This window comes from Cebidichthys violaceus, unplaced genomic scaffold (genome assembly GCF_023349555.1).
Source record: "Cebidichthys violaceus isolate CVI_PGR_0920_01 unplaced genomic scaffold, fCebVio1.0.p SCAF_66, whole genome shotgun sequence".
Lineage (NCBI taxonomy): Eukaryota > Metazoa > Chordata > Actinopteri > Perciformes > Stichaeidae > Cebidichthys > Cebidichthys violaceus.
In genome coordinates this window covers 1,022,243-1,039,153 of record NW_027176883.1, presented here as the reverse complement: position 1 = coordinate 1,039,153, position 16,911 = coordinate 1,022,243, and the positions used below count along the sequence as shown (strand labels likewise).

General features: G+C 44.9%; 2 protein-coding genes across 2 annotated transcripts; both read right to left on the bottom strand.

The window, feature by feature from the left end:
- Window positions 1-1,154: 1,154 nt before the first annotated feature.
- cbx8b (chromobox homolog 8b) lies at window positions 1,155-4,112 on the bottom strand. The gene is made up of 5 exons (XM_068734713.1): window positions 3,718-4,112; window positions 3,564-3,607; window positions 3,166-3,231; window positions 2,953-3,019; window positions 1,155-2,334 (listed from the first exon to the last, which is right to left on the bottom strand). Exons 1-5 carry the CDS (start codon window positions 3,784-3,786, stop codon window positions 1,492-1,494), a joined length of 1,089 nt encoding a protein of 362 aa, XP_068590814.1. The 5' UTR covers window positions 3,787-4,112; the 3' UTR covers window positions 1,155-1,491.
- A 6,463-nt stretch (window positions 4,113-10,575) lies between these two features.
- LOC137890572 (E3 SUMO-protein ligase CBX4-like) lies at window positions 10,576-16,624 on the bottom strand. Its single transcript, XM_068734708.1, has 5 exons — window positions 16,403-16,624; window positions 16,170-16,213; window positions 15,639-15,704; window positions 13,635-13,701; window positions 10,576-12,893 (listed from the first exon to the last, which is right to left on the bottom strand). Exons 1-5 carry the CDS (start codon window positions 16,469-16,471, stop codon window positions 11,421-11,423), a joined length of 1,719 nt encoding a protein of 572 aa, XP_068590809.1. The 5' UTR covers window positions 16,472-16,624; the 3' UTR covers window positions 10,576-11,420.
- Window positions 16,625-16,911: the final 287 nt, after the last annotated feature.

The following is a 16,911-nucleotide window of genomic DNA, read 5'->3' as shown; positions in this document are numbered from 1 at the left end:
TCCGTCCAGCCGCACACTCGGGAGAAATAGGCCTGTAGCCCAGAAGAAAAATATGATATTTAAGAGAAATATGTATCTGAAAGGCGCATCTGCTGAGGCTATACATGCTGCGGTATGGGATTGGTTGATGCTATATACCGTTCCTTTATATATTAAACGAATACATGTGCCGCTTATTCTAAAATGATAGATATTCTCGGAATAAACAGAATATAGCAGTTTAGGCCTTTGAGAATAAATAGCTGAATTTATTCATAGACTGAACTAGAGGGGCCTAAAAAAAAAAAAAAAAAAAAAGAAAAAAAAAAAGAGTCGCGTCGGCCTCCATACAGGAAACATTCACAGCAGGTCTACGGGTTTGTGGACTGCTGGTGTCAAAGAGAAAATACACGAATGTTCTGCTGAACTAACTGTAATGAATGGATGGAGGCCCCGCTGCTGCAGCAGCAGCAGCCTCGTATTTATAAAAGGCCTTTAAAGTGTGTAGTCATCGCACTAGTGACGCTTTATTTATCTTGTAAGAATTTAAAATAACATTTGTTTTCTTTGATCTCCCAATGTCCCACAGCTATGAATCTATTCAGCATTCAAATCTATATAAAGAAGAAAGTAACCCTGACGATAGGCGGGGGACATAAAGGCCTGTTGCGTAACATGATTTGATAAAAGAACAGTAGAGAAATGTCGAGGCCGACGGCGCTGTAATAAGAACTCTCTTTAAAACACTGAGAGAGAAAATTCAAAGGATTTATTGCAAAGCGTCTAAAAAGCAAATTGACACCAACTCTGATTATCGTCTTACATTAAAGCTTTATGAACGTTTTCTATGAAAATGTAAAATATAAATGTTGTTATACACACCTTGGGGGGGGGGGGGGGGGGGACTCGTAGCGTGTCCGTGTTAAACCGATTACCTCATCATCTTACAATTACACACGTTAGAGACGTTACAGCACAAACCGATCATTGTTTAATACTTTTTGAATTCAAAGTGCTTGAGTACATTATTATTACATCTCGACCCCGTTGAATTGAACGGGTTGTATTCAGTCTAAACGGTTCAAATTGGAGAGAAATAATCAATCCGTGGATTTGAATTTTATTAATCTCAACGTCGTCTCTGCTTCTCAGAAATGAGCTCAGACTGGAAGATATAAGAGTGAAAAAAATACATTCTAGTTAGTTCAAATTGCAAAATAGTTAAAATTCACAGGCTCTGTACAGAAAAGTAGCCGACTGCTGCAAAAAGAAACGTGCAACGTGTTCATGTTTCAACCAATGCAAAGATGTGAAATGGACCTAATTTGATTTGGTCAATACATTAAACAGAACATGTCCAACTTATATAATATATACACATATGCACATTACGTAATCTGGCTTTCATACACTAAATACAAAAAACACTTTGCTCAATAATCACACTATGTCCTATAAGCTTCAGAATGACTTCAGAAAGCAAAGCGTGGCAAGAGGAGGTGAGTCCAGCGATCATCTTTTGTCTTTGAAGAAGCCTTTCGAAGTGCTGCTCTCCTTGATGGTGACGGTCAGGAAGTTGGTGGTCACGTCCGTCACCAAGACCTTCTCCGCGTTGCCCACGGACGGCCTCCACGTCACCTCGTCCAAGTCGACGTCCAGCCTGGTCGGGGACGGCCTGTCCAAGAAGTAAGGCTTTTCCATCTGCGGGAGCTCCGCGGGGCGACCGGGGCTCTGGTTCACTTTGGACTGGTGCTTGAAGTGTACGGGTGTCAGGTAGGCGGAGCAGTCCTTAGTCCTGTGTGTGTCCATGTCTGTCCTGTGTGGATGCGGGCTGCGGTCCGAGCAGAGCTGCTTGTAGGAGCTTGCCCCGGAGAGCCTGTGGTGGTGATGGTGGTGGTGGTGGTGGTGGTGGTGTTTATGACCGTGGATCTCTGGATGTCTGTGGGCCACTTTGATCAGACTCATCTCCTCACCCCCCTGGAGCTTAGCCAGTTTGTGAGGGCTGTAGCTCACCTGCTCGTCCGCTCTCCTCTTGTGGCGTTCGAAGGCCGCGGGGCTGCAGCTGCCGTCCTTGAAGCGGAGCTTGGGCTTTGGGCCTCTTTTTTTGGGCGCGTGGATGAGCTCCTCCGGACCGGTTTGCCGCCGGTAGTCACGGGTGCTCAGTCCTGGGGGTCGGACCCGTACGCTTTCGCCGCGGTTGACGGTGCTGGGCGGGAAGATGGTGGGAACCACGGCTCTCAGACCCTCTCTGGCCCTGGGGGTGACGACCGGCTCTGAGGGCGAGTAGGCGATGCGCATCCCTCGGACTACGTCGCCTCTGAACTCATAGGACTTGGCTTTAACTTTAGCCTGAGCCTGAAATTATTATTCAAAATTATACAAAATAAATGACTTCTTAGTTGCCTTTTTCGCAGCAGTTATTTTGACTGGTTATAGTAGGACAGCGTGACCTGGCAGCATGCCAGAACCCTGAAACCTGAGCAGCTAAATGGTATTCAGCCATCATTCATTTTATTATGCACACCCGTGCTCTTATACAGTCAACATGTCTTCTCTAAAAAGACATGTTCGTGGCTGGTGCAAAGCAGATTTTACATAAAGATGAATAAAGGACCTAGAGCATGGCTGCTCGTTATTCAAAACCCGTCAGCATGTCAACAGTTCCCAAACACACAAGCTGCACGCACTGAATATGCATACTTAGCATCATTAAGGAGGCTTGCGCATTAAGGTGAAAATACAATGGAGGCCGAAATTAATTTGCGAAAGCTTCAAGTAAAAAAGTTACGAAACCAGAATACACATTATATAGACTGTGTTGTGAGATTTAAACATACGAGTACGGATTTGACGTTATTGGGGGCGAGCATGCAATGCATTGGAAACACACACACACACACACACACACACACACACACACACACACACACACACACACACACACACACACACACACACGGCTGCTTAACTTACCTTGAGCAGAAACGTCTTGGGTTTTGGTCCTCTCTTCTTGGGCCCATAGAGCTCCCTTTCACGCTCCCTGTGAAAAAAACAAAACATAGTGACAGACGCCCACGTTGAGTGTCACGGGAGCAAAGTGCACCGCGAGGACACCGTGCATTTATTTATTTATTGGACATGTTGAACGCTCATTGGCTCTGCACATAAAACGCATCTTAACGTCACCTCTGCTCGAAAGCGGCAAACAGGCGGGAGTCCAAAATATTCTCCTCTGGTTCCCAAGTGCTGTATCTGTGAATTAAAACATTAGCGTGAGCGAGGGGGAACTGAGGAAGCGGGCGCTGACACATACACACACGCGCGCGAATGCACACGCGCGCACACACACACGTACACAGTTGGGGACGCGGCCGTGTGCAAGCTACAATCTCCATCGTGCTGTAACGCGACTGTTGCTCCTCGGTTTTAATCTGTTTCGCTAGCTTTGTCCGGCTAACGACAGCCACAGTCGAGGCGGTGCAGACACACCACCACCACTGCGGGCTGAAAACACACACACACACACACACACACACACACACACACACACACACACACACACACACAGCAGTAGCAGGACTTACTTGGGAGACCAGCCCTTCCATTTCACAAGGTATTCAATGCGACCCTGCATGCCATCAGAAACAAACAGAACAGACTTCATTAGCTTGCAGGGCAACAGTACCAGTACAGTGCGGTGTTGACGGAGAAGCGGGGCCCGTTCCATCTCGCTCGTACCTTCCTTATCCTCCGTTTGATGATCGACTCTGCCGCGAACACCCTCTCCCCGACGGCGGACAGCTCCATGTTTACTCCAGTGCTACCTACCGTTAGCTCGGCGAACAGCTAACAGTTAGCACGGCAGATATGTTTCTCTCCGGTCCCAGCCACTCTGAATTCCCGACAGACCATAATACTCCCCGACAGAATGGACGTCAGCAGCATTTTTTTTTTTTTTTTACTGCGTTGCTAAGGAACCGCAGTCGGTGGAACCTCGAGAAGAACGCCCATTGGTGCAGCCGTTGCTACGTGCTCGGGTTGCTAAGTGAGGGGAGGAGCGTGAGCCCGAGTGAATTCTTTCCGAGCTGGGGGTGGCTTTTTTACCCGCGCGGCGAGTGAATCATTTCGCGCAATTTATATGAGATATTCAAAAATTGCACGTGGTATCAAATGCAGTTTAGTTATATGCACCCGACAGCCCCCCACCCCCCCCCCCACCCCAAGCAAATCAATTAACCAGGAAGTAGCAAAGCCGTTTGATTTATGCGACGGCGAGAGATACGGAGACATTCCCTCATTTGTGTTAAGTACAGCCAGCAAAGTATCCATCCGCTGATGCGGTCAACTAGCAGATATTACCGTGAGCGTGTTAGCGCTATTCAGCACACACGCTGTAGTCCGCGGGAACTCGTTGCAAGTGAAGTGACTGCGTTCATTTCGAGGATCAACGCACTTCCTCCCGTCGGGCTTCATTACAGGCTATTTCTTATTCATACTATTTCATCTTTGCACACCTTGTGTGTTGACTTTGAACGCAAAGTTTTAGGGCATATGTAGCAAATGCGTTGCACACGGGCCTCCTTATGGATTTGTGTTGCTTTAAATCAAAGACCTGCCGTAAACAGAGAGGTTCTTTGAGTGGTCATTTATTAAAACCAGATCTTAAATCGGGTAAAATGACAGTCCATGGGATTTCTAGATTGTAGTCTAAGGCTGTTACTGCCTGCGGTCCAGGAGCGCTGTTCATATTTCAGTCTGACCGACGTTACCTGCAGCTCCCTCTCAGTCACCGTCGGACTAATCTGTTCAATAAAACATCGGGTTGTGGTCTGCTTCTGGTATTTTTATAAACCATTAACAGATTTTATGTCTGTATGGCGTTTTTTTTTCTTTTCTGCCAGTGAGATTACGCAACCAAAGTCCGTCAGAACCCGTACAGGCTTTTACTGGGCCTATTTTAATGCGCCAGCCAACGCAATAACAGAGCCACAAACAATTAAAAGTGAACACCAGAGAAGGGGACATTTCAGTGATTCTTTTTAAAACGTTGACGTAACAATATAAATAAATACGTACATCCTATATCCGATGTATGTATTATATATAACAAATTAACAAAGAGAGTGGCAATGACTTGGAAATGTCTGATGAACCAGATCACCAGATCTACAACCGACAGGCCGATAGATACATTTTTATGTTATAGATAAATATAATAAAGACAAACATATATACAAATTAAATTAGCAATGGCTCAACAAAGGTGTAGGCACCAACCAAATCAAATAATTTATTGTAATTGATACGAATAAACCTGACCTGAATAATAACTAATAATAATAATAACTAATAATAATACTAATAACTAATAATAATAATGATAATAATAATAATAAGAAGAAGAATGATTGATAATAATAATAATAGTTGGTAAAACAGAACTACCAGTTTTATAAAATAGGAAAGCCTAGAGCCTATATATTTGTCAAACCTTAATATTGATTATTAATTAATTTATTAAACAGTAAAATAATAAGTAAAAAGAACAACAACAACAACAACGCGAAAATGGATGAACAAACAAAGCAAGTCTTAAAATTCCGAGCTCTTCATGCAGTCCGGAACGATGAACCGATAATAACTGAGCACATTATTTAGGCGTCATTTCTCGAAAGGACTAATAAACTACGGTTTATATATATATATATATATATATATATATATATATATATATATATATATATATATATATATATATTAGATAATATTAACAAAGCATGCTACTTTAATTGAGCAAGTCTCCCGGACCAAAACGATTGGCAGATTAGGCTGAAATAAGGTTTGAATTGACGCTCATGTCCAATAACGAAAATAACACAGGCCTTTCCACTGCAGAAACAAAAAAAGAGTAAAAACATGCCAGACAACCTTACGAAGCCTTATCAGCGTATCGTTGATTCAAACGAACGCATTAAACAATCTAATTGAATATTTAAAATATTTGAAACCTGTCTATTTAAATGACGTTATCGTGTCCCTCTGCTGAGCGGAAGAATATTGACTTTCTTAATTAGACACCGCAACGTTATTGTTCTAGAGCCCAAAGTAACAATAAAGCTTCTAAATCCAACATCTCAATAAATGATGATCAAATGTGTTAACGTGCATTTTAAAAAGGAACCAATGACGACGTTTCATATCGATGAACGATCAAAGTATAGAGGCAGTGATTCTTTTTTTTTTACCACGGAATGACTCGGGCCTTAATTTAAAGAACTTATAGACTTGTATTATCCCATGAGCCCTCATCTAATATAGGCCTATACACATACACACACACACACACACACACACACATATATATATATATATATATATATATATATGATTATCATATGTATAAATATATATATATATATTTACATCTTCAAGTTGAGCGCAGACATCAAGACAATAATCACTATTTAATTAAAAACCATAGCAATTCACACACAATCATGTATTACAATGACCACTAACATGTTGTCTGTTCATCAGAATAGTTCTCGTTATAAGTCCTTTAGGTGCAAACGATTAATTAATGACTGTGTCTGCAAAGTGAAACAAAGAGGCCACGGTGAATTGAGTTATCTTAAAAAGCCTCTATTGAGACCAAATGTGCCAAATGTGTTCCAAAAAAAACCAAACATTTCCCTTCTCATTTGTTTCTGCTCAAGGTGGATCAGTTCACACTAAACTCACGCAGGCTGTTCTGACACACGATCATCAGTCATTTGCAGACAGCAACGCGACGGCCTAACGCAGATAAATCATATTCACAAGAACACTGAGTCTCCACTTGTCACATTCTTTCGCTGATCCGTTTCATGCATGCGCACATTTGCCAAATAAGACAGACTACTTCACTCAAAGCCTGTTGCAGAAAGACCACAGAGAGAGAGAAAGACGAATTACCAAACAACAGATGTTTACAAGATATCCACATTTCATAAAGCACTATTGTGAAATTGCAACGTGGTGGTAAATGCTATGTCGGAGTCTTTAAAGCATCAATTTGCATTTGGAATGAATGCATTTGAGAGGAGGACGACGATTGTCCGATTATGATTTTAAGATTGCACTTTATGATTCCACTCCTCTTTCTTGTCGTTCCTGTCGGACTTTGCAATTCGCAAACAAACACGGTGTCGACAGAAAGCGGAGATGGGCGCACCTCAGACTCTGGATGCGATTGGTCTCGGCGCGCCTGCAGTGCAGCAGTGCTGCCGCCGTTAAAACACTATTGGTTGGCTTGTATCCGGGCAAGACGCTGGTTCCTCGTGTGCGCACAAAACGGGAAAGCCCGCACACACACACACACACACACACACACACACACACACACACACACACACACACAGGCAATATGGATCATGCAATCATACGAAGAGAGAAACAGAGAGAGAAGGTGAGAGGTGGGATGATTATCGGCAGGTGCGACAGTCAATATTTATGCCTCTTTCTCGAGCAATCGTCCCTGCCGGACCCCCCCCCCCCCCCCCCCCCGAGTCATAAGCAGCTCATAGGAAGGTGATGCAGGGCTGTGTTACCAGCTCTCCTATCATACGAACAGGTACTCTTTCATACCCGCGTTATTTATAGGTGCTTCCTTCCCTGAATCCCCCTTGGCATAAAGGAAAATAGATTTTTTTTTATCAAGGCTACAAATGCTATTCCAAAAAAGCCCCAGACGCGTAGCCTACGTAGGCCTACGCGTTAAACGCACATCTAATCCCACGAACACGCGTAAAAACAACTGATCGGTGACTGGGTGATATTTTATCCGCGGCGGCGCGCACAGGCCTGTGTTAAACCACCTGTGTCGTTACTCCTGTTGAATCATGCACGTGGACAGAGGTCAGCGCTAAACGCATCAGTCACTGCTGGGTGATTTTGGGGTTTAGTCATTGTTTGTCACTGAACTGGATCCAGCTGGGGTTTATTCCAGCAGGTTAAATCAAGCATTGTGAGCGAGTGCACGTGCGCTGTTTTTGTTTGCCTCTGCAACTATTTATTTACCACCGAGTCACTCGCGAGGCTGAAATCATGCCATTGCAAAGAGTTGTGACATTGTAAATAGCAACGAGTTTGAGATTCATATTTTATTTCATTCTGATAGTGGAACTAAATGTGTTGAGTTTTTTTTTATTTTATTTTTTTTACTTTTATAAAAATTAATTCATTTTCACAAAATACTGGAGTTCTATAGCTCGTGGATAAACAGTTGAGTTCACAATTTAGGCAACATTTGTCACCCTGTATACGTAGTCATTGTTAAGCACAAGTAGGCCTAAAGGCTGTTTCTGTTTAGTTCCTGACAACTGCTTTGGAGCAATACTCATATTTACCATAAGTAAAGGAAATATTGTGTTTGTTTCAAATATAGTCAAGCCTCCATCCTTATCAAACTGAGTTGGCTGGATTCAGAAATGTTTAAAATCTGCAATGCATGCACTTCATGTGGCTGTGGAAGAGACCCCTGTGTAGGCCCACACTGAAAAGATTCTCTGTGGAAAACATATTTGGTTCATAATTAACACAATGTTCCTGTTTCTATCAGAACGGATCCCCTGAATAGATCAGTGGTTTCGAGAAAAAAACAACAGCGCACTGACTACCTCTGTGTTCATCGGTCCGTCAGGGAGCATTTTCAGGCCTTTGACTCGCGCACGCACACATTCAGCACGAGCTGGCGGATAAGAGGAACCAGAGGGTGGCTCACCAACAACACGCTATCACACCCGTTTTACACACTTCTTGTTTAATTTAACGGATAACATGAAACTTGGAGTTTTGCAGGTTTTTTTTTTTTTTGTTGGCCTGTACACGAGCAAACAAGCCGCGTGATATGTAATTCCACCGTGCGTCCCTTCGGGGGGATTCACCGCTTTAGTCACTCAGCAGAAACATTTTTTTGCAATTATTTGTCAGCTGCAGCAGCTGCGAGGCGTTTCGGATACGATAGAGAAGAAACTGGATGGAGCAGAGAGAGGGAGGACAGCCATTTTCTTTGTCGTTGCTCACGTTAAACACGCGCAGAAAGCAGTTTTTATTGGCGGGCTGCAGCCCAGGAAATGGTCGGAAGCTGCCGTCTTGTCATTTCGCTCGTCAAGTCATGTGTTCACAGCGTCGGAAAAAAAGGCAAATACACTTCTTTTTTTTTTACCCCTAACAAACGAGACAAAAAACGCAGAGGTTGCGTTCAAATGCTCGCAAACGGGTCCGATGTTTCGGGAGGTTTGCGAACCAGCAGAGGACGGAGCTCCTCTGCACATCCTTCCTTCAAAGCGCCCTCCAGTTATTCCGAGGAACAGCAACTGTCAGCCTCATAATGGCTGAAACGGGAAACCGTGGAAATGACATCCTGCGTTGTGTGTGTGTGTGTGTGTGTGTGTGTGGAGCCATTTCAGCTGAACCTGTTGGTCAAGCACAGAGACCAGTACGCCTCCTGCTTTCTCTCTCTCGCGTGTCAGGAGGATTTATTCAGGTCACATCTGACATGAACAGTTGTTCAGAAATGATGAGCTTTTAAACGAATAACATCCTCTCCAAGGGCACATACACGTGACCTTCTTCAGCATCTAGTTTAATGAACAGCATTTCAAATTACAAGTATTATCCAATGAAGTTGTTCTCTTGAGTATTTAACATATTTAACGGTTGGATGACACACGCCTGTTATCTTCATTTGACCACAATATCAGTTGCAAGCCTGCCTCTGCAGTCGCTTGAATGTTTTTAAATGAATGACGAGGCATCGCTCTCCTGTATGGACCAGGACACCAGGACTGACCTGCGACATTAAGCACACAGCCGGGTTCCCATCTGAAAATAAACGCTCCCTGTTCATAATCCTCACAGGCCTGCAGCCCTGCACACACACACACACACACACACACACACACACACACACACATGGCCACAAATAGAGCCATGTACAGATTTAGCAGCTTCTGGAGGTAAGGACGGCCATGTAAAGAGCGTTATGGCAGCCGCCCTTTCCGGTTCAATGACTCCCTGTGGGGTGGGATGGGATGCCAGCCGTGAGCCTGGTCCAAGATGACGTCGGTCTTAAAAGAAACATTGCACACAAGTCCATACGTCCATTTGCAAACAATTTTATTATTGCAAAATGTATCATAGGAAGCCTTAATTTTTATTTTATTTTTTTTAAGTCTGCACACAAAACATCAAAAGTGCATCTGATCATGGTTCTCAGAGCAGTTCAATGCACCTCAGATCACACAGTGCTGGAAGGGGCTTTGAAAACAGGAGAGGAGGGGGGGGGGGGGGGGGGGGCATGTGTGACACAAGGGAACAGATCCGGTTAAAGGATGTGTGCTTTCACATTAACTCCGTGATGCAAAAGTTACTAAAATATGACACCAGGACGAAGTCCTTTCAATCCCGTTCATAACTACGGGACGCGTCGGGGAGGCGGGGGGGAAACGGAAACGTGACAAACGGAGTCATAGAGCACCCAGCTGGTGGTGCTGATCTATTGGATTACACAGCTCAACAGGCAGCGTTAACACAGATTTGTGACTGATATGATTCAATAAAAAAAAAAAAAGCCTTTTTTTTTTTTTTTGTAACTGCACTGCTACAAAACATAAAATAAATAGAGTCCCAGGGTTGTACGTCTGTTGTCTTAATGGAAGTGACTTGTGCTCAGTATCAGATCTCGAGATGCACGACTCAAAAAAAAAAACACTTTAAAAAGGAGCATATATCAAACATTAACCATTAATAATCTTTCATTTAAAAACATCCCGTTTTCCCTTTCAACAACACAAATCACATTTATTGACAGAAAGGCGCTTCTTTTTTTCTTCATCTGCTTGTTTAAGCATGCTTAATAGCATAATCTGTCCAAACAGCATGCATCCTTGTTTAAATCTGTCCATCTGTTCACACACACACACACACACACACACACACACACACACACACACACACACACACACACACAGTGTAATTTACCATGTTTCAATATAATTTTTCTGCCTTACAAAATTCTCCATATAGCCTACATTTGTTAAACATGTTCTGAGATGCAGACGGTTGAGTGTATAATGAAAGTACATCCATAGAAAAGTGAGGAGTATTTACAAGAGTTAAGTGCATCTCAAAGTTCAGACATTTATTGGACCTAATTTGGCTTTTTAACCCAAGTTTGAAATTTAGATACTGCATCTCCAGTAATAACAACAGTTATGAGAAGAAATATGCAAATAATGCAATAAAGGAGCTTTCTTTCTTTTCTTTTTCTTTTTTTTTTAAAATCTGAACTATACAAAATGAAAGCAACATCAAGGGTCCATTTGTACATTCAAGCATCCGAAAAATACAACTATATCTAATGTACATTTATACAGTTGCACAGTTGGTACCCAGTTCACTTACACTGTGATGTATTCCTTAAATGTGACTGTGAGGCAGTTTGTAGTAATGTCTGTGATCACTATATTCCCAAGGAAAGGCTGGAAAGAGGGAAATGTCTCTTCTTTTGTCTTTTCGTGGGTAGAAACAGACAAGGAGCTAATATTCTCCTCCTCTTTATGTATTTCAGTTTCTGTCTGCGCGTCCGTTTGTGTTTGAGCTTGTGTGTCCGTTTCAGCCCGTGTGCGCGCTTCAGCTTGTCTCACAGTCTGAGGTTGTGTGCGTGTTTCAGGCCGGGCTGCGTCGGGCCTGGACTTGACGACGCTCAGGTCGATAGGTTCCTCTTGGTCTGCGTAGCCGCAGTCCTGCAGTCCGACGTGACTCTGGCGTCCGTTTTGGTCGCTGCCGATGCTTCGGGAGGGCGAAGACGCCGCGTTAGGAGCGCCGATACTCCTGGAGCTCAAGAACTTCTTACTACTCCCGTGAACCTCGCCGTCGATGTCAGAGAGGTGCCGCTTCAGTCCTTGAAATCCACCTTGGCTTCCTCTTTTGTCCAGAGGGGAGGGAACTCCCCTATCCAAAGGCAGGGAGAGCAGATTAGGCTTGGTTGTCAGTTGTAAAGGCTGATCCGCTGAAAGCTGCCCCTGACCCCTGACCTCGACATGTTTATCCCGTTCCATCACAGTCGGCTCCGCTTTGGGGAACAGTTCCTTTTCTTTGGAGCAACGTCCGTTAAATCCAGAACTGGGAACTGTTGGTTTGTCTTTGGGGTCTTTAGCAAATCCATTCATGAGGCCGAGCTTCTTGACGAGTTTCATCTTCTCCAGGTGGTTCTCCGCGCTGTTGTCGCTTCCTTGCGGTGGCTTTCCAGCGGTTTCAGAATCGCCATTTTTAATCTTAGCTGCTTTCATTCCGTTTTCCATGTACTTGCTCATGACAATAACAATCCGCCCGTTCTTGTTTTTGTTCTTCACGATCTTTAGCTTGCCGTTGCTGACCCCATTAGACTGCGGTAGAGCATCCTCTTTGGGTTTCACCCTCTCCGGCTCTTTGTGGCCGTTGAGGTCCGCTGGAAGCTTCTTCAGCTCCATGGTGATATCCTTGACTTTGGTCAGGCAGCCGGAGTCCTTGTCCCGGACCCACTTTTGCTGGAGCACCGGGGGAAGGTTGTAACCCTTGTTAGCCAGCTCTGGAGCTTTTAACTCTCGGGGGTTAAGAAATATGGCCTCGTGCTCCTTGACGTCCGGCTGGTAGTGGTGGTGCTTCTTGCCGTTGAGCTGATAGTAGAACTTCTTGCCGTTGGCCTGTTGCTGCTCGGCCTCGCGCTCCCTGCACAGCGGCTGGTACTGGTGGTGCTTCTTGCTGTTCAGCTGGTACTGCTGGCCCTGGGGACGGAGCATCTGGATGGGGCCGGTCTTCTGACAGCTGTCCTCGTCCAGGGCCGCCTCATGGAGACCAGCCAGAAGACTGGATCTCCGGGCGAAAGACGGAACCTGTGAAACCAGACAGTAATTTGTGTTATTCAAAAAGAAAAGAAAAAAAAAGCCCAAATCACATACACCACCATCAGCATTACACAAGCATCCCTCTCAGTGGGGCGTTTGGCGGTCAATGGTTGAACTGTCTACAGTATCCACACATGTGTCTGTGTCAGGCTACAACAAAAAGCCATGGTTCGTTGGGGCCCACTGGAGAAGCAGTGCTAGGAATGTGTGAGGGGCTCTTCTGAGGCACGCCGTTTATTTCAGGGGCCTTCGTCCGTGTTTTCACAGCCCTCCAACAGCTACTGTGAAGCTCTTTCAGCCACCGGCCGGGCCATCAGAGTGACATTTCAAAGTGTCTCCTGTGGCTGTGACCTCAGCTCGGAGGAATGCCACTGGCTGCTTTGTGTCCCGTCATTGACTTTATCCCATGTGTTACCACCGACACCCTCCTGAGAGGAACAAAAAGACTCTTCTGAGGGGTTCCCCCCCGGCCTTTTGGACCTGTGATTGATGCGCTAAATGTACGATTCACTGAGCATCTAGCTACAACTGTTAGGTCAGGGAACTGGTCCCTAAAAATAAGCAAATCTATTGTTCTTGGTTAATCTGAAATTCAAAATGCTTCTATATTCTATATTGCTTCCTGAGATCTGAGAGGGAATTGCGCACAATGGCTCTTAAGCGAAGCTGTACTTCATCTCTTGCATTATTGATGATCAGGAGAAGTGTTGAGTATCATCACTTTCTCACCTGAACCACAAGGTGCTTGGGCTTGGGTCCTCTCTTGCGATATCCCATCAGCTGCTCTTGGCGTTCCCTGTGGGAGAGACAAAGCGGCGGCCAATCAGCGACACCGTCTAGCAGAGATGAGTCTGCCGTTGCATGGCAACACAAACGTCACGGGTGTCCTCCTCAGGCTCAATTAGGAAATACGGAGCCCGTGTTACAGGTTGGAGTTGCACTTCCTGGTGCACAGTGAAATTCGTTCAGCGCAGATTAAAAAGGAGCATCTTTTGTTATGCATTTACCTTTTCACAGCATCCTAACCTTTCTTCATGTTCGGTGTCTCATTACACTTGTCCTCAAGTGGGACAGTGGATTCAAAAAGGAGGCATAAAACACACACCGTCTCATGTAATGTCTGTGTCTACAGCAGAAGATAAAGACCAGCCCTTTTTCTTGACTTTCCTTAGCTTTACTCCGTCTCCACGCGAGTCTCTCCGAGGCAGTAACTCAATACCGCAGACGGGAGTGATGTCAGTCCCCTCCCCCACTCTCCTTCGCTCACGTCTAATTACAATGACAACTCGGTGTATTTTCATAGCCCGGCATTCAGACGATTTGGCTCCCCGGAGAGACACGCAATTAGTTTCAATACGATCGCTCCTCTTTAGAGCGAGAGAGAGGTAATTGCAAAAACAGACACAGAAGTGACGTCGGTGTTTTGCTTTAACGCGCGACCTGAGCCTGAAGAGGTTGCTGCGAGCGAAAAAAGGTGAGGGAGGCGAAGAGAAAAGCCAGTGACAGTTTAACACGCCAGGCTTTGAAGAAATTAAATTACACCGTCCTTCATGTGGAGCTGTCTGGTCCAGTCACTCAACAGACTATTTAGCAATTAGCCAAAGCAGCTAATTTCACCATGGTAGCCCACTTTGAAGACCACGGGACACATGTTCCTCTACTAGAGGACATCAGGAAGTACCTCTGGTCAGACATGGAGACGGTGCATGCGCCTCTGATTTATTACAGTTACTAAGCTGCTATTTAGTTCGCCGCTCACTTCAATCTTCATTTCCTCTCGCCTATCCACTACATCATGAGCAGATTGAGAAAAGATGTGCGTTTTCCTGCCTTTTTTTTTTGCTACTTCACGTGGATGTCGGACCTTCGACTGTGCAGAATGATGTACGAGCTGAGCTTGACATTTGAACGCCGCTTCCAACATTAATCTGCCGAAGGGAGAAGGACCACCTCTGCCGATGACGGTCCAATACGCAACTTACACGAGTGTGGACTTCTCAGTGAGGCAGGAGACGAGTTGTCTCTCGTCGTTAAACTTTTGAATTGAACGATTCTCTAGAATTCATAGTATCTGGACTTTTCAATGAAGGAGAAGACGTTTTAATCATTTCAACTAACTTTTTTTTTTGGTGAAAGAAAACAACCCATATGAGACATCCATTGTTATTTTAGTTTTTTATGTCTTTGAGGTTTCAGTAGCTACTTAAATGACGTAAATATGTAAAGTCTACAAATAAAAACTACTAGCCAGACAGAACTTTTGATAAAGCAGGTTTATCATGTTTGCATAATCAATAATAATTGGTTTATTGGGTAATAGGGAAGATGACACAGGCGCATGTGGACACCGGAGGGGTGGGACAGCAGGGGAGCACTTTAGCACGATAACCTTTTGCTGACACTCAAATAACTATCAGGTGACAAAGTAGCGTCACAGCGTCACGGTTTGTTCGGGTAACCCTGACCCTCTGATGACACTCGTGCTAATCCTGATCCTAACCCTGGGCGCTGCATTTCTGAACATGTGAAGTTTATTATCCACATGGGATTATCCACACCAAGCTTGCACAGTTCCCGACTGCAAACATTCAGGGAGTTCCTACTTTGAACACGTGGATGAGTAACAGACAGCTATTGTGTGGAGAACTGGAAATGTAAGATGTGTTTGATCGAAACCTGTTTGTGTGATTTAGAATGGGGGAGATTCTCCACTTGTGAGGACTCGAAACTTACCTGTCTTGGAAGGCATCGAGCAGTCTTGGGTCCAGGATGTTTTCCTCTGGTTCCCACGTGTTGTATCTATTCAGAGAGCAGACAGTGAGCAGTGAGAACACATCGGCCTGTCAAACTGTGGCTCGTAAATCCTCCCACAGCTCATATTTGTAGGCATGGCCATGTGTAAACAACACGCGGAGACAGTTGCACTCCCTGTGGATGCACGTGTAATAAATCATGAGCAACTTTTACGCGCGGCCGTGGAGGAGAACAATTGCCCAGCCTCCACTCAACTGTAGATATACGGCCATTTGTTAAACATAGGGCTCAATTACAGACATGTCTTCCTTTAATTGGCACACTGGGGATTGCATACATTGCAAAACCACATCCATCAACGAGGCCGACGCGTCGAGCGCCCAAAGGCAAGAACGCGCAACCGTCCATGTGCGCGCCTAAGCTCGCACACATTCACACACACAACACACTTCTGTTTTGAATGTGGTTTTGTCACCATCGTGATTATTGTGTTTGACAAAAGGGACTTACTTTGGAGACCACCCTCGCCACTTGACCAGGTACTCAAACCTCCCCTGAGAATGGAGAGAAACGAGATAATCAGCGCAACGTTACTTCACATAGACACTTTCACTCTGCATTGCAGCCGTCACCTTAGAAATTATCTCATGAAAAAAAGAGAACAAATAGTCCAAAACATGATCCTCCTTTCCGTGTGCATGTGTGTGTGTGTAAAGATGTCCTTCAGTGCGCTTGTGACAAACCTTTCTGCTGCGCTTCTTCTCGATGCTCTCCACCGCAAAGACGTGCTCTCCCGCGGCGGGCAGCTCCATTTTCCGATACAAGAGTAGCGGCTCTTCTGTCTTTTTTTTTGTTTTTTTTTCAACCCTCTTCTTTTTGCTATCCGACACCTTATCCTCGCGTTCAGTCCCTTTTTTTTTTGTTTTGTTCCTGCTGCTGGAGAAGAGCCCCCCTCCTCCTCCTATTTTCACTGCGCCTCTTCCCTCGCTTTCCCCTCGGAGACACTCGTTCTGCATGCGAGTTGAAGCTGCAGCGAGAAAACACTCCATGCAAATAGCCGTTGGCGTGACGTCAGAGAAGGGGGAGGTAATAGGGGCGGAGGGAGGGGGGGGGGGGGGGGGGGGGTTGTTCCCGTGCTGCATTCAGGTGCTGTCGGGACAAAAAAGTGTCATCGCGACTTCGTTGGCATATGAACAATGTGTAAATAGTTCTAATGTAGGAGAAGACAGATGTGTGAAAACACGTGGTATTT